The sequence below is a fragment of the Protomyctophum parallelum genome, assembly GCF_964188405.1.
Source record: "Protomyctophum parallelum genome assembly, chromosome: 5".
Taxonomy (NCBI): domain Eukaryota; kingdom Metazoa; phylum Chordata; class Actinopteri; order Myctophiformes; family Myctophidae; genus Protomyctophum; species Protomyctophum parallelum.
The window spans coordinates 5,932,834-5,951,794 of NC_139702.1; the positions used below are offsets into that span (position 1 = coordinate 5,932,834).

The 18,961-nt window shown below is 42.2% G+C and overlaps 1 protein-coding gene across 1 annotated transcript in view; it reads left to right on the plus strand.

Annotated features, from left to right (window-relative positions):
- Nucleotides 1-18,961, plus strand: part of LOC310859584 (VPS10 domain-containing receptor SorCS3-like) — a 137,307-nt gene that overhangs the window by 45,315 nt on the left and 73,031 nt on the right. Inside the window, exons 3-5 of the mRNA XM_083766205.1 lie at nucleotides 10,162-10,235; nucleotides 14,896-14,960; nucleotides 18,188-18,306. Coding sequence (XP_083622331.1) covers nucleotides 10,162-10,235; nucleotides 14,896-14,960; nucleotides 18,188-18,306 — 258 coding nt within the window. The remainder of the gene's footprint in view (nucleotides 1-10,161; nucleotides 10,236-14,895; nucleotides 14,961-18,187; nucleotides 18,307-18,961) is intronic.

Sequence of the window (18,961 nt, forward strand, 5' to 3'; positions counted from 1 at the left end):
AATATATGTTTTTTTGTGATCTTTATAATGTCTAGAACATGTTTTATTCATTATTGTGAAATGTAAATTATTAATTTATTATATTATTCTATAATTATTCTATAATTATTATACATTTTTCATCAAACTTTTTTTTTTTTTTAACATATTTTTTAGTCTCAGTCCTAGTAGTACAAAGTAGTAGTAAGGTTGAAATCTATTTTTTGCAAGTAGAAATTAATGCGGGTTAATAACAGGACGCTTAGTAACATTATAGTCTACGTTAAGAAACTCTCGATTCCGGAGTCGGCTGAGTCCATAGTCACAATCCATGGAAGCCTGTGAGACGAGATAGCACAAGAACTCCAGGCACGATGTCAAGTTAGTAACATGCATTGATGGGACATGAATGTGTACAGAACTACAGATAGAGAGGGAAAGAAGGAGAGGAGCTCAGTGAGTCATAGGAAGTTATCCAGCAGTGTATAGCCAAATTCCAATACCCAATATCTCGGCCACTCGCTCACTCACACTCGCTCACTCCAGCATGGCAAATGACGGTGAAATTGGTGACCTGCCAAATATGTGACCATCTTGTTCACACAACTATTACATGGAAGTCTTTAAATACATGGCCTAAATACAGTTAGGTTGAACTCTGCTAATGAACAAACTGCAACAATTGACATTAGGACACATTTACATTATGTGATTGTCTACACGGTTGTCACATATTTCAGCAGGTCACCAATTCCACCATAACACCACCTTGCTGGAGTGACTGAGTGCGAGTGAGCGAGTGGCCGAGATATTGGGTATTGGAATTTGGCTTATGTCCATATAGCAGCATAACTAAGGACTATAGTCTCAGTCCTGACTCCTAACTGTAAGCATATATGTTGAACGTTAGGGTTAGAGGTTAGGGTTTGGTCGTCTGTCAGATCAAAATGGGGAGAGGACCCTGATAGTGCGGGCTCCCATTCTACTCTTGGAGATTCTAGGAACAAGTAGGCATGCATTTGGGGAGTGCAGTGTTCTATAGCAGGGTTATACATATTTTATATGAGTCCTTTAAGATATTGTATGATGATGCCTGACCATTAAGGGCTTTATAGGCGAGGAGGAAGATTTTGTGACAAGCTAATATAGGAGAAAAATAGGCCTTTCATAGTTCTTGTCAATATAATATTGTTCTGGAAAAGCTGTAGAGTGTTTAGAGACTTGTTAGGGCAGCAACAATCTGGGAACCCATCTGCAAAAAAAGGAAAAACTGGACAGAATCTGTCCTTGAGATATTAGGGCAGCATTTAACAAGGCATTGCAAACATCTATCCTGGAGGTAACACATGAGTGCAACACTTTTCTGCATATTTAGTTAAAAAAGATACATCATTAATCAGCCATGGAGCTAATCAACAGGTTGATCGTTGTGTTGCCCTTAGCGAGCTGTCAACGGGGAGTGACCTTACTAATAAGTTACACATTTCACTATCTGCTGTGAAAATGATTGCTCTGTCTTCTCTCTCCCCCTCTCTGTCCCCCAGGAAGGGCTCATATAGCTCTTAGTTCATGTCAAGGAAAGCCACGATTGTTCAATAATGAGGCTTTTATTTTAATGTTTTATTATGTGTCCTCGGCCTTTAGAATGGGTTCAGTCATTAGTCCGCTCATGTTATTCAATACATGTGGTGGTGATAGACTGTATCATGTGGGTGTTGACAGAGGATGCAAGGTCAGCCATAATTATAATATCTTCTAAATAACATCTGCTAAAAGATGTTATGGAAATAATATATTGTGCATTCTTAAGAGGAATGCAAGTTTATTTAGGCAGTGGCTCAGGGGTAGCGTGACCGGATGGAAAACTGGGTTTCCAGTTCGAACCTGCATGGGCTCCCACAGAGTTACTCCCCCAGAGTTGCTGTAGTGTCGAAGTGTCCTTCGCGAGGCACATGCATGGTCCATGGCCAACACTGTAGACAAGGGAGCTTGTCTAGCTATAGCATTTAATTAATTCTCAATTAAACTGACATTCAGGACTTTACCGTGTATACACTGATTCTCCTGCATGTGCTTCTATAGAGTAGAAACAAACGGAGTCAATGAAGTCACCTAGAGATTTCCCAAATCCCAAAACCTATGTACAGCAGTGTTGACCGGATTCCTTAGCAGTGGTTCTCATAGTAGCGTCTCTCAAGGTTCCTCGAGGGCCCATTACAGGTCTGTACACTGACCGCCCATATAATAGGGATTCTGTGGGATAATTTGGTTTAGTGTCTATCTTGTCCAGTGGGACGAACTGTGGTTTGAGTCATGTCACTTTTCATCAACCTTTCATTTACACATACCTGTATTTTTCCAAATAGTAGCCCGGGCGTTTCATATGCAATATGCCCTGGGCGTTTAAAAATAACTAGTCGTCTATTTGTAGAAGGCTTTTATTTATTTTTACACCGTGCTACCGGGCTATTATTTGGTTACATTTCCTGTCACGCATGTTTTTTAGCACAAAATTCTAAGGTATGGTAAACGGAGGCCTACATTTCAGGCAAGTCTTTTTTCTTTTGAATTAATATTAAGAGAGAGAGCACATCACCACCCACGCGGGTTGAACAACAGTGGGTGGGGATGTTGTTCAATGTGCGCTTAAGGCCTATTCATAGTCTGGATTTTCGGTGGTGAGGTACACCACTCCGGTGGTGAGCTGACCACCGGAGCTGAAATAACGTTGAGCGGTGGTGAGTAAAAACATAGAGAAGGGCTGGAGCAGTGGCGGTGGTTTGCTCTTCACCGCGGCTGTTGTAGTTCGGTGGTCACCCCACCACCGAAAATCCAGACTATGTATGAGCCTTTGGGCTGTATTTTGCGTGTTTTAAGTACCAGGTCTTATTACTTGGCGTGGTCAATGCTCTTTGGCCACTCAGAATAGCCAAATGGCATTGACCAGGTAGGTCTTAAGACCAGGTCTTAAGTTAAGTAATAAGACCTGGTACTTAAGACACGCAAAATACAGCCCTTTAGTTGTTCAATGTGTTGGTTAGCCTATTCTATCAATTAGGCTGTGCGCCTAATTGATAAAATAACAGCTGCATCTAATAGATTGTATGTATCCCCACTGTAGTGGCCTATGTCAACTTTATCTTTGCATGTTTTGTTGCTACGTTTTCTAAATGTCTCTCTCTCTTGAGCACATAAACTCTTCCCGTTCCACACACCGTTTGGACATTATTACCTGATATCTGCCCCTCTCATCCAATAAAGGTATAGCCTACATGACATGATTTATACATTATTTATACATCTTATGATACTAGACACGTCACGGAATATACACCACTTTGAATTAGAACAATCAGTTGTGAATCGGCCGAGTATGGCGCGAGTTAAATACAACTTATATATTTTTGGGATGTGCAGAGGTGTAGCGGTATTCTAGATACTTGTCAGGACCTCTGCTTGGATTCACCATGAATGGCGCGCTGCAAGCTCACAACACGCTGCAGACACAACACTTGTCAGAGCTTGTAGATCTTCTATTTTCGGCACACCATGCATCATTAAACAAAATATAAATGAGGCTGACTAAGTTCACAAATAAAAAAATGATGTCAGACCCCAGGCTGTTATTAGGTAGGGGGCGGCTATTTAAGGGCTACTATTTGGAAAATATATTGAAATTATTATAATATGTTAAAGCATTCTGAACGGGCACCCATTTTGGTGTCAGCATCATGTTATGCTTTAGCTATTTAAAAATAGCAGATCTACAAGCTCATATCGCGCCACCGAGTGGCGCGATATGAGCTTGTAGATCTGCTATTTTTGAAACATCGAAGAGCGACTGACATTTTTAGAATCTGATCTCAGGTCAGAATGGGTTCATCAGACCAGTGTGTGTCCGGCGGAAACCTCGTATGAATCTGATCTCAGGTCAGAATGGGTTAAAGCACACGTTTTCTGCGGTAAGAAGAGGCTGTGGATGTTTTGGAGAGATACATTTGGGTCAATATACAAATAGGCCTAAAGAAGTTATAACCTCAGACAAACTCACATTTACACATGAAGCGTGGGAGCACCTCCAGATATGAAATTCAATATAAATGTCCCTGCCGGTTAAATGAAGAATGAAGAAATAAAATCAGTTTATTTTCCCCTTTAGGTCTGCAGCATGCTGTAAACCATCTCGAAGCTGAACGCGTTAAATCGGTCTTTGGCCGTTGTTTATGAACGTGTGGGTCTTGGGGGACCAAAGGCCTTATATGAGACTTGTTCTTAAACCACATTAACCCTAGCATCCCTACACTTTAAACACAAATGGTTTAAACCACCACAGAGAACTGCCAAAGAACCAATATACCATCTATGTCGGTATTATATTGAATTTATTATCTCCACATTGATGGTCAGAAACCTCCACTTGAGCTGTACTTGGGTACGGTGATGATAACATAAGGACACATTCAAGTATCTGACAATGTATAAAGTTAGAAGAGAAGAGTACTGCCGAGGCAGACAACACTCCAGGTTAGAGTAAATCCTTGTAGGTGCAAGGCTCCATGATGCATAATAGAATGAAGAAAATGCCAGCACTCAATATATGTCCTTTTTCCACATGATTCTATTTACTTTTTAGAGTCATTTAGAGGCTTTTATTAGGTGCTAGGTATTCAGAACGTTTCCAAACTTTCCACCTCGCGGTCTTCATCAGAGTCATGAAAGAGTCAGAAAGTTAAACTATTTGGCTTGAAATATTATTTTCAGCGATCGACACCATTGAAGTAGCATCTTCAATGGCTTCACCTGAGAGGGCTGAGTGGACACAGAGGCCATCTGTTAATCAGACGGTGTGGTGTGACCCTCTGGTCATCAGAAGGTCGCCGCTCTGCCCCCTGTGTCCGGCCAGTCTACTACATGTATCAAAGTGTCTCTGAGCAAGACACTTAACCCCCAGTTGCTCCCAGAGGCGAGCGCAGTGTTAATGACACTGACCCACACTGCTCCTAATAGTGTCATGTAGGCCTATACTGTATGCAGTACAGAGAGTGAATTAAGCTTTACTATTATAAAAAGGGCTTTAATGTAAAATTTGACAATTCAATAACTGGGTCTCACTGAAATAATTATCCAATTGTATTAAACACTAATATGGTAATAGTGTAAAATAGCTTATTTTGAAGACAAAAAAGAAAAATCATGTTAGTTTAAATTGCTTCTGTGACTATGACTTATCCAACAGTGCTCTGGGAAGTAATTTGGGCAATGCAAGTTAATGGCAATGTTGTGAGACCAAACATCAACATAAAAACATAAATATGCATTTAAATATCATGCTAGCCACAGTCCCCTTTCCTTTCCTTCAGTAACTTCCTTCAGCTGTCTATCATCAGTGGTAGAAAGTAAATGGTAAATGGTGCATTTATATAGCGCCTTTATCCAAGGCGCTTTGCATAGATTGTGCATTACATTCACCCATTCACACACACATTCATACACCGATGGCGACGGAAACCATGCAAGGCACCAACCAGCACATCAGGAGCAATTAGGGGTTCAGTGTCTTGCTCAAGGACACTTCGACACTAACTCTGGGGGAGCCCGGGTAAATGGCAACCTTGCGGTTACCATCCAGCCATGCACTGTACCCCTGAGCCACCGCCACCACGGAAAGTAACTAAGTACAAAGTAGGCTATACCTTTAAGTAGAATCTAGAGGTATTTTGAGATATTTTCCAAAAGGTTTTACTTCTACTTTGGTACTCAAAGTTTATTTTGACACCAATACTTTTACTCAAATTAGTATTTTTATATTGTGATATTGCTACTTTTACTAAGTATGTAAAGTAAACAAGTAAAACATAAACATAAATCTGAGTACCACCACTGTCACCGGCTCCATCAGAGTCCTGGCTGGCTGGCTGGCTGGCTGTGTGTTTTCTGATTTATCGACACGAGTGGGGAAACTATGAAGCTCACTCTGACAGCCCAGAAGCTTTAGAATTTAAGATGTCATTGAGCTGATGAATGGGGAGAGGAGAGGTTGTGCTTTACCCAGAGGTGTCGTGTGTCACATTGTCCAGAGTGATAGGGGCTCTCTGCCTGCCTGCTGCCCTGCAACATGCGCCCAAGGCTCCACTGGGGCCTTTTTCATATATTTATTTGTTTGGGGCACAGCAGGTTATAAGTAACATACTTGCACTTGTATCACCACCATTAGATCATAGTGTCCCGTTATTATTGATTTTTTAAAGACAAGGGACATAAAAAAAGCACCTATATATTGTACACACAAAAACAGACAAAGCAATGAGAAAGAAAAGGACAGAAACTTGTTAAAGAAATCTTTCGGTGAGCACTTATCACAGTTAACCAAAATAATGAGACAGATACAATTCAGAGTTTCAGAGTATTGGAATAAATGTATTCGAATAACAAACATTATTGTCACATCACAGGTTTACAAGGTGTGAAGAAGTGGGTGGAAGTTGTTTTGTGTTGCAGTTTGAACAACTGTTATGTTGTCAAAGAAAAGAAAAAGAAAAACATCTATGATAATCTACTGTACAATGTACATAGCCTACACATACTGTAGTGTAAAACCAACCTATACAATATGAACAGTGTGCATGTGACAGACACACTTGTGTTTCCGAAGTAGAGAAAATAGCAGATCTACAAGATGACTATGTGCAACTGTGACACACTTGTGAGCCTGTACATCGGTTACAAGGTTTCTGCCAAACATCGATGATATGGGTAATATTAATAAACACCCATGAATGCTTTAGCTACTGCTCAACATTCAGAGAACAAGTGTTTGCTCAGACCAGTGTTTGCCCACCATACTGGATCCAGGCTTAATACCACAGAAGGTACACTGTGATGGGTGTTTAGCTTTCTAGACATTGTTTGTCATTGTCACAATGTGCATTGGATACTGCGTACGGACATGTGGCGTTTAAGTAGCGATTGTAAGATGGATTAACTTTTATCATCATGTCAATTGTCGTGGAGCGCTGGCCAAAATAAAAATCAACTGTGTGTAACACCCCCATCCGTCGCATCGCAAGCATTATACGCTTTGAGAGCAGAATGTAATTTGTAAAGGGAAAAAACACCTGCTGACCTAAATAGCTTATTTTTTCTTGTACCATGCGATGTTGATGAATAAATTTGCAGCAGTTGACAAATGTGTAGGCTTTTATCAGAGTAAGTGTCAGATTTGCTGTGATAAAAGGTAACAAATCTCTGAACATTAGCATAAACCGCAGCATGCACAAACTTGTGGCGACAATACAGAGCGACACGACACAACGTATAGGGAGCTGTTCCGCAACATCAATCAGTATAATGGAGGGAAATGCACCATGGTTATTAATTCTTTTGCCCAAGCTCCAGGAAATGTAATTAGTCCAGTGGAATTGGGCCATGGGCTCTGTGCTGTATGTACAGTGTTGTACACCTGCATGTCAACAAGGCTATATATTGTTCCCTGGCATCATGTAAACATAACTCATATTGTAACCTATTGGCTTTGCCTCTTCAATCCAAAAGATTCCAGATTCCAGATGCGATAGTGTTGCGTTGAGACAGTTGCATGTGAACATGAAGGCTCGAAAGAGTCCAATCGAATCGATTGATCGATCATTAAAATAAACACGCTCTTAAAATGCATGTGGCCTATACCCATGTGACCACTTAAGACTCTATTCAACTCTCTCTCTCTCTCTCTCTCTCTCTCTCTCTCTCTCTCTCTCTCTCTCTCTCTCTCTCTCTCTCTCCCTCTCCCTCTCTCTCTCTCGCTCTCTCTCTCTCTCTCCCCCTCCATCTCATGCAGATAATTGTCACAGGTTTTCTGAGAATGAATGTTCTGTCAGATTCCAGATAAAGCTGTGTACAGTACATCTCATCCTGTGTGCATTACTTGTCAGTTTTATGTAATATGGACTGTCAATTTGTGTAGGTATAATGTTGATGATATGGCAGCTCTTACCTCTCTTGAAGAGCTAATTTCGAGTGTGGGGCAGTGACCCACCGCTCACATTTCACATTGTCACAACTCACAACCTTTGAATGACTGGTGGTACAAACATAAAGTCTGACACAAGTCATTTTAACAACAGACCAGGAAGTATATTTACTCACGTACCTCAGTACCTGTACTGTACTTAATTAAGTGTTGAGGTAACAACATTGTACGTTTGAGGCTATATGTTTTGAGATAACTAAACTATAACTAAAACTAAACTGTAAAGGTTTTCAAAATGTAGTTTAGTAGAAAGTACAATTTGACCTGTAGGAACTATTCCTTATGTTGGCATGTTATCTTGGCTCATTCGCAATTCTGTCTAGACACTTGGTGGCGGACATTTGATTGACATGCACAGGCTGTTCACATAGGAAGCACAGCTCGTACACAGGTGCTCCGATTAGCACGGGCACAGACTGAAGGGCAGCACAAGCTGTTCCTTTATACCAGCCAGCAGACACAGAAAAAGACGGAGGGAGAGCGAGTGCATTTTCCTGCACCAGCCACGGAGTGTCCGTGGTGTTTCTCAGCGGCATCAGTTCGACACCAAACCCTAACGCTAACCACAAGCACGACGCAACGCATGTCGGACCAACGCACTGCCGCGGAGCAGTGGAGTGCACCTTCCCTGGCAGATGCCGCCCCTCTCCCCGGCAGTACCGCGGCTGTTACCGGCAGTTGCGGCGTGTGGAGCGGCGGCCACGAAACGGAACGGCAGTCTTGCCCGGCAGATGCCGCCCCTCCCCCCGGCAGCGGCGCGGCTGTTACAGCAGTTGCGGCGTCTGGAGCGGCGGCCGCAGAACCGACCGACACTGCCGCGGAACGGAGCTGTCATAAACGTTCGTTCTGCCAGATTTACTTGTTGGTACAACGGTGTCGATCGACTCGTGTGCTGAAAACAGACGATCCACAAGCTCACGCCGCATCGCCCAAGCTGTCTGAACTTCAGAAGTATGCCACATTCTGGGCACAACAACGCCATACGGCAGCATCTTAAAACATCTTAACTTTATTGGCGAGGCGGGTTAGAGTGGGTTAAATAAAGCAATGAAGCATAATGGGATTTAACTTGTCCTCCTGCAAGGAAGTTTGGTAATCAAAGCATGCGCCTGCGCCTACCGTGTTGTGGAGCTGCATGCTTCATGGCTATTTGCATTCACCGACGTTGTCGTCAACAATAAATCCAAAAAGCCGACATTTTCGCATATGAGGGGGGTGAAGGAAGAAAGACAGGTTCTCAATCACACGCAATTCATGTGCACAGTTGACGTGCAGATTGTGTGAACTGTGAGAATGCATGGGCTTCAAAGTAAAAGCGATGCGGTTTTAGTCCACCCATAAGGTAATTAGAAAGTATGTTTTATTTTCGGATAATGGGATTATCAAGTAATCTTTCACGGGCCGGTCAGAGTCAGCCGGCGGGCCGTATTTGGCCCGCGGGCCATACTACTGACTATTGAGCGCACACCTTTCCTATATCCCTGAAAGAGTTTCCTCTCCGCCTCAGAGCTGTAATTTGTAATGGAACTAGGTGATATCTACTTCATTGGATCCCATATCTCTGCCGTCAGGAAGAAACCACCTAACTCCTGCAAAATGTTCATTTTTTCAGGAAATGAAAAAAATATATTTTTCAGGAAATTAAGAAAACCTTATATTTCGAAAACAACGCAATACTGTACTGGTGTTGTGACTTTATATATTGTCAATTACTTGCATGAGAGGGAGAGAGGTGGAGGAGTTAGTTGCTTTAGCAGACAGTTTCAGGGTCTAATGGAGTTAAGAGTACTTTCCATTGGTTCAACATTTTCAAAACAACACACAGGGTGTTCAATAGCACTGATTCATGCAAAGAATTCAAAAACCTAAAAAAATGAGTTTCCTTCCGACAGCAACGGTATGTAAGAAGAATGGTTGATAATAATGATAGCAATTGAGAGAAATGACAGGCTATTTCACGAGGATGCTTTATTACCCTGGCCCTGATTAACCTGAACCCTGGCGTTAATATGGCTATGCCTCAACCTCCCTTGTCACACGGACGGAGACCTTCTAAATCAGCCAGACTAATCACAGGTTTAATTACTTATCTCACTAACAACATCCTTTTTTTTTCTTCTTCTTGTTTTCCCTCCTGTTATCAATGTTCTCTGCAGTTGTACAGCTCCCTTGACTTTGGCAGAAAATGGCAGCTTGTTCACGAGCACGTAACACCGAACCGCTTCTACTGGTGAGTGAGTCACGCACGATTATTTTGGTTGAATTTGTTGCACTCTTTGTTATCATTTTGTAATGTGTTTCTTGGCGACTTTGGCTTGGTACTTTTATTTATTTTTTGTTATCAAATGTTTTTTATTTTAAGACAAAAATCACAATAATACATGTTAACAACATGAATGACTTAAAAAAAACAAAACACATATAAAACAACACATAACAGCAAAAGCAAGGAACACAAAAACAAACAATCCCACCCACCCCTTCCCCCCAAGACCAAAGATGCCACAAAATGTCATTACTCCTACTACTGTGCAATGGAGACAAAAAATAAATAAATGATAATAATAATGATTAAACCATGCCCTTAACCAAATCTGCAATACCAGACCAAATCTCAATGTTTTCCTCTTTTGCACCATGCAATCTTGCTGTAGACATCTCTAGATAAATGATGTCTAGAAAGGTCACTTGGTACTTTTATTTAACAGAACTTGAGTATTCCCATTGTTGGTACTTTGTTGTACTATACTCCACTACATATCAGAGGAAATGGATTGCACTTTCACGCCACTACAATTATTTGATAATAATAGTAATTAGTTGGGCTACTAACTATTTTGCAGATTTTTTATATTATTCAGAAACGCACATTACCTACTTAAGCCCTATTTTAAACGTAGCCTATCAAATTTTGAGGAAAAGATAAAAGTAGTAGTCCTATACCGTTATACTTTTCTACTGATTTGGATGCCAAATAGTGTTGTACTTTAACTCAAGTAATCTTTTGAATACAGACCATGTACTTACAGAGTATTCTTTACACTGTACAAAATAAATCTTCCACCACCACTGTACCATCATCGCATGTCTTCGGCTCCGTCCCTCCCTTATCAGCGCTAGTCTGTTTGCTCAGGGATGCGGGAAGTGTAGCTTGTGAGCGAGTGATATTGATGACTATGAACAACAAGGTTGCGTGAGTGACTGGTGCCGCTGCTGAAACTCTCGCTTATTTTCTTCCCTTGATACGATCAGGCAGAGATTAATATCCTCTTCGCACAGCACACTTAGCATGCAGCCTCCTCGCGTCCCCGGCTGCCTGTCGCATGCCGCTTCATTGCTCATGCAGGGGGGTCCGCCCCATTCAGCCAATTGCACATAATATAAACAATCATGGTTGTTGGGGGAAATGCGTATAGGGCTACATGCTGCATATGCATGTGTGTGCATGCAGTCTGAGGTGCTCGGACTAATAATGGCGCCTGGAAGTCCCCGTCGTCTTTCATCAAATCGTATTGTCACGTATCGGCTTCCTCACTGCGGTGTCCCTCCGGCATGCAGGGGTGAGAGTGCACACTCATCACAGATCGTTGAGAGTGGGTGGAAAACTTGTATGTACAAAATTTCTGCTTTTCAGGAAATGGAAATTACATAAATAAGTTTTTTTTTTTGTCAGTTATTTTTTTAGTTAGAAGATATTTTTCAAAAAAAGTGTACAGAGACTGTTCAAATTATGTTTTTATATGGCCACACCCACCAGTTCATTAAGTATACCTGGTTTTCACCTTAGCACCACGCACCAGAACTTAAGCCTCGCCTACCGCTTTTGTTATATGACATATCCCCCCCCCCCCCCCCGTATAGGACGTATAGGGCCTTAAGGCCTATTCATAGTCTGGATTTTCGGTGGTCAGCTCACCACCGCTCCGGTGGTGAGCTGACCACCGGAGCTGAAATAACGTTGAGCGGTGGTGAGTAAAAACAGAGAGAAGGGCTGGAGCGGTGGCGGTGGTTTGCTCTTCACCGCGGCTCGTGACGTCATGTTGTAGTTCGGTGGTCACCCCACCACCGTAAATCCAGACTATGTATGAGCCTTTAGTCCTACTCCTCCTCCCAGCCAACACTCCCCCCTGAGCTCAAACCCTCAATTCAACAATTTGGTTTTAAGATGTTGATATTCATTTTGTATTCATCCTTAGGACCCCAAATCACACCTTGGAAAGCATGAGTGTCTATTTCAAACAAAGTGTTTTTTGACTGGGGGGTCATATTTTGACAGCAGGAATTGCCTGTCATAATTTGATATTTGATATTTGATATTCATTCATCAGCCAACACTCCCCACTCACGGGTAGTACATAAGGCTCTGGTACAACCTGGCTGGATGTTGGCTACTTCCAGTAGCTTACTTAACCTTTAAATCCAGAAAAGCATCTGTCATTTTATTTTAGATATCGTTGTTGTCGGGCAGAAACATCCTATCTCTGTATTCTAACCCTTCTAATGTAAATTAATGCCTTACTTGATCATCATACTACAGCATCACACAAAAGCTTCAAAAGTAGCAATCAGTAGCGTTTGAATTTGAATCCTGAAAAGTAACAATTTTGGACAAAGAGTGAGTGAAATGTATTTTTAAGCAGGCTCTCAATATCACACTTACAGTCAGAAAAAAGTTAGAATAGCGAAGAGAAAATAGAGGAAAAGTAACACAGAGCATAACGGGTCACTAGAACAGGTCATTTTCTTTTGGAAGGAAACAAAAATGTGACCAATTTGGTTGTGAACAACGTCCCTTTTCATCCCCCATGGCTATACGGATAAAAATAAGGCTTCTATAACTGGAGCGGAATACCCCTGCTGAGAATCATCTCCCTTCATCTGTCTCCCCCACGCAATCACACACATGCACGCATGGCCTTTTTTAACACAACTCTTCTACTGGGTTCCCTGGCAAAACACAATTTCAGGTATAGAGGCCCGATTTACTGTAGATTAACTTTTAATTAATTTGGGGGGCTTGGTTTGAGAACCACTGCTTACTAAGCATGTTCCATCCTTCCTTTGCTCCATAGTGTTTCTCATAGTGTTTCCATTCTTCTTCCTCGTCCTCCGTCGTCCTCCTCACTGTTGTTGTGTTTTTTCCTCTACCGTGGCCAAAGGCCAAGTCATCCAGAACAGAGGTTCGCCTGCATGTCTGCACGACAGCCCGACACGGGGCAATGAGCAGTGGGCATAACCTTGAAATGCCTGGCCAAGTGGAACTCCCTTGAGGCTGCATGGAGAATTGCACAACAAAAAACCCTACTTATTTCTTTCAGTGGATCTCTTAGTGGCATCGCTTTTGGGCACGCCATAACTTAGCTCTATTGCAAGGCTAGGAAGATCACCCAGTGACGGACAAAGAAAAGTATTGCTTTTATGTCTTATTATAGGCTGTTAACCCATTCTGACCTGAGATCAGATTCTAAAAATGTCTATTACATCCTGACAGTTTCATTATTAACCCATTCTGACCTGAGATCAGATTCTAAAAGTGTCTTCGATTTTTCAAAAATAGCAGACCTACAAGCTCGTATCGCGCCACTCGGTGGCGCGATATGAGCTTGTAGATCTGCTATTTTTCAATAGCTAAAGCATAACATGATGCCAACACCAAAATGGGTGCCCGGTCAGAATGGGTTAATTAGAATGACACATGCATGGAATAAAAATAAAAACCAATGAGAAAGTAATGTATTATGCATGTTAACATTAATGGGGAAATAATATTGATGGGACTTTTGAAATACCGATTATAGCACATTATCAGGTTTAATATAAAAATCTATTTTTCGGCTATTTGATTTTAAAATTCAAGATTGCTGGGAAAGAAGACAACATGACACCAGCAAATAGAGTGCACTGCTAATACAATGAAATGAATCGTCCAATTGAAGTCTGTATTACTTACTGGACTTCAATATGACATGGGTTCATTTCAGTTCATTATGTCACTGCTGAGCAGTTGAACAGTCCAGCTGCAGCTTGACTTTGAATGACTGCAGTTTTTCCATCATAATTATGTCTGTCTTTAGACAGACAGACAGACAGACAGACAGACGACACATGCACGCATCGTGTCTGTGTGCGCGGACTCTGCAGAGAACGCACTCGCTGACATTTTTTGCAGTTACGTGCGGTTATTTGACTTTATTTCATGCATATTTTGCTCTATTTTTGCGGTTATTTGCCTTTCTTTTGGAGCCAAGGTATGGCAGCTGCCATAGCTTGCCAGACCCAATGGATCTGTTTACAGACCGGCTTATTTAAGACAGACGGGTGAAACAAGTACATTTTCCATTGATTGAAAACATAATTATCTTCCCTGCTGTCTTCTGTATTAGCATCTCTTCCCAAACTCATTCTCAATGGGATACTATTGTCTTTTCCCATCTCTCGTCAGCGATGTTTTAAAAGTATTATGGTAGTTTACAATGAGCCACTCCATTATGATTCATTATGTTTCACATTCAAGTGTCATTGTTTTCGTTGGACGGTGAGAATGGCTGTTTTGATCAATTTCACAGACACCTTCGATTGTCTGTCGACTCTGATCGATTGAAAATACATTGCCCATCTGTCTTTGTTCCAACAACGCCACTGAAGTATTTATAGAGATCATATTTGACCAAAGGAGACGTACTGTATAAGCCATCACCGCCACACTAGTCGACATGCACGCAAGCTGCCACTTTGTCAATGCAGGGTATCACCCTGATTATCACATCCTGTACAGTGTGGCTTCAAGTCTTCAACACGGAACACTGCATTGTGATTCGTGACACACACAAACTGCACACTGTTATTAGACGCTTTTCTTGACTTTCTTTGTCTACTATTGTTTGCCGCAGGTCTGTTGCAGGCCTGGATAAAGAGATAGATCTCATCCATATGGAGGCACATACGCCTGATGGGAGTAAGTAAGCGCACGCACGCACGCAGTCTGTACGTCTCAACCAGTGGTCCGGAGACCACCAGTGGTCCTTGCGAGGGTTCCATGTGGTCCCCAGCTAAATGATGGAGAGTTGGTATAACCAAATGGACCCTTAATAGGTTTTTAACTCTTGAGAGTGTAAAATGAAACCAAATGGACCCATACGGGTCCATTTGGTTTCATGTTATGCTCTCAAGAGTTAATGTTAAACATCTGCATTACTTAACTTAATTAACGTAGTCTACACAATTACAGAATGTAGAAGAACTGTTCTTTTGATCAACGTTTGCCTATTATCTCTACTATGGTAGCCTCGGAAACCGCAGGCGTTTTGTTAATCCTATGGTACCAACATCAATACAGCAACTTTTGGGTCTGAGAGAATAAGTCTCGTCAAATGGTGGTCCATATGGCTCAAAGGCTGAATAAAATGATGATCATTGATATGAAAAGGGTTGAAACCACTTCTGTAACAGACCGCTCAGGCAAGATGCAATCCCTGCTGTGCTCTGGTCACTGATACAGTATTGTGCTTAGGAGCTCCAGTCAGGACTACTTCTCAACAGAAGAGAAAGGAGGCCCGCCATGCACCTCCAACCATAGTCCCATGTGACCTCCGCCCCCCCTTCGCCTGTAGCTCCAGGACTCTGTCACATAGCATTGCCATCCAGAATTGGGGCGGTGATGGGTCGGGGTCTGATCTATTTTTGACTTGTTTCTGAACGTTGCATGGATGAAATGTTTAAATGTAGCCCAGGGTTTACTTCCTACAGATGTATTTGGGTTTCCTGACAGCCAAGCTCATGTGCTTGTGATTGTGAGCGTGCTCCCGTGTTGAATATGGCGCAGGCTGTCAAAAATCACAAGCACGTGTCACGCACGCACGCACACACACACACACACACACACACACACACACACACACACACACACACACACGTGAATGCATGCACGTGCACGCATGCGCAAGCACACACAGTTACACAGTCACATGCCCCATCACACAAGTTTACACACTGAAACATTGCTTGTCCTATTACCGCCAAATGAAAGAAAGGGAGAAGACAAAGGGATAGAGACTCTATACAGGAGTCTGTAAAGGAATGAATTCCAGCGCGGGTTGGGCTGTGTTGCCGGGGGGACTGGATTAGCCCCATAGATGCGGTGGATGATAGTTGATTAATATGGCCTTTCCTTTTGTACGGCTCTCTCCTTGAATGTCAGCTCCATAACTCTGAATACCACCAAGCAAGGTCTTCCATACAGTAGGTCACGTGATGCTGTTTATGCCAGCTTGCCGCCGTGGCAGAAGAGCTTGCATGGCCTTCTCAAGATGTAAGCATAGCCCCCCTCCCTCCCTCCCTCCCTCCCACCCACCCCCATGCACAGCTGAGTGTGATTGACAGGTATACTGTATAATAACAATAAGTCATGTCTCACAATTACAGGCAAGCTAAGGAACAGTAAAAACATCCGCCGCCATGCAGGCTGGAATGGAAGTCATTGTAGTTGATTGATTGATTGATTGATTGATTGATTGATAACTTTATTAACAGTTAGTTCAATACCAGGTAGGCTAAGAGGATTAAAAAGAACAAAGAACGCACTAAGACTTGTTTCCATTGGGGTCCCCCATTTTCAATTAATCAGAACATTTAATCACATACAGATATACAGTACAATGTAAAAAAAAAAAAAACGGTTAGAAATATTTCTTTACTGGGGCCAGTTTCGAATTGCAGCCACCCGTACGTGCTGAGCTCTGAGCTCCCTCTCTTGGTAGGGCGTTCCACATTGTTGTGGCATAGGAGCTAAATACATTTAACCCATTCTGACCTGAGATCAGATTCTAAAAATGTCAGTCGTTCTTCGATTTTTTTAAAAATAGCAGACCTACAAGCTCGTAGCGCGCCACTCGGTGGCGCACTATGAGCTTGTAGATCTGCTATTTTTAAATAGCTAAAGCATAACGTAATGCTAACACCAAAACGGGTTCCCGCGCAAAATGGGTTAACTAAATAAGTTAAAGTAAGACAAAGCACATACATATAATGTTTCTTGTACATAGCCTTGGAAAACAAGTTACACAAAGGTATGTTCATGTCAAGTCAAGGAATAGTGAAGACACAGCTTCAGTGCTTTTATTAACCACACGTCACCATTTCCATCTATTGGTCCTCACTCCTCACTAATGCTCTTTATAAGATTGCAAATGGAGAGTTGTGGACAGGACAGTTCAGAAACATGCATGCATACATACCAGCTACATCATCGGTAGGCAGGTTTGGTCATTTTACACAATTTCAATTTCAACGTCTTTATTTTATTTGTTTGTGATGCAAGAACAATGGCTACTATACAGCACGCTAACTTTCCAGGAAGAGAAAGGCTGTAGTTTATATTAGCTTGAAATTCCAGTTGATGATGTTATTGGCAGGCAGGTTTGAGGTTTCAGAACTCTCCATAGTCCACCAGTGAGACGCAAAGCGAGCAGACAGTCTTATAATGAGCATAGTGAATACAAGATAACCTTGAAAATAGGTGAAATTCATACTTCGCTGTATGACGTGTTGCTTGAAAATAGCAGATCTACTAGCTTCACGCATCACGATGCGCTGTGAGCTTGTAGAGCAGCTATTTGGGGTATCTAGCTAGCTCGCGATGCGCTGCAGTATCACGCTTTTATTTTTTCTTTCTATTTTCAACCTTTTTTTTTATTTTTATCCCACGATTTTGCAACCTAGTTTTTTCACCCAGTGCCAATTATCTAATGCAATCCTGGGCGCTACACTTCCTCTGCCAACCTGGGGGGGCAGCGGACTGACCTCATGCCTCCTTCTATATGCATGAGAAGTCCAAGCTGCTTCTTTTCACCTGACAGGGGGGGGGGATTTCCCTGGCCGGACGACGTAGCACGTGGAAGGAACGGGTACGTTATTCCGACCAGTTCCTTTCCCCTCCATCAGGCGCCCCGGCTGGCCAGGGGGAGGTAGTTTTAGAGACCAGGATTATTTTCAACCATTTGCTGACCCGTTTGGAAACTCCTTCACCTATATAACAAGTTAACAACATGGGGCCAGGTTTTAAAAGTGGTTAAGCTGTACAAATCTTTCCTTGGCTTGTCACACCATTAATACTCCTTGCTGTGTTCTCTCTCCCTCTCTCTCTCTCTCTCTCTCTCTCTCTCTCTCTCCCCCTCCATGTGTCAGATGTACAGTATGTTACCTGCAGAGCTCAAATGTGTGCAGAGCCTAATAGGAACTATCCGTTCCCCGGGTACATCGACATCAGCTCACTGGTGGTCCAGGACGACTACATGTTCATCCAGGTATAGGAGAGGACAGGAGACGAGACACTCATGCATTATCCCATTCTGACCTGAGATCAGATTCATACGAGGTTTCCGCCGGACACACACTGGTCCTGATGAACCCATTCTGACCTGAGATCAGATTCTAAAAATGTCATGATTTTTCAAAAAATAGCAGACCTACAAGCTCGTATCGCGCCACTCGGTGGCGCGATATGAGCTTGTAGATCTGCTATTTTTAAATAGCTAAAGCATAACATGATGCTGACACCAAAATGGGTGCCCGTTCAGAATGGGTTAAGTGAGGTGCACAATGTTAACCCTGAATGAAGATACAGTATAACACACACACACTTGGGGTTGTGGATTATGGAGCTATTTGCATATAATTCGCTGAGGGAATGGCATGCAACAACAAACTGCTTTGCAGGTACAACGCCGGTGGAAAAGCTATTGTTTTAATTCTCACTTAATGATGGATTGAATTACTGAAATTATTACTTATTACTATTATTATTATTACTATTACTAGGATGGCCCGGCAGCCTATTTAGGGCCATGGCGGGAACAATGCAAGTCGTTATCGAGCAATTGGAACGGAATATAATGTATTTTCTGTCGCCCTATTGCTTTGAATGGTGTACTGTGCACATTCTATTGCTTTGAATGGTGT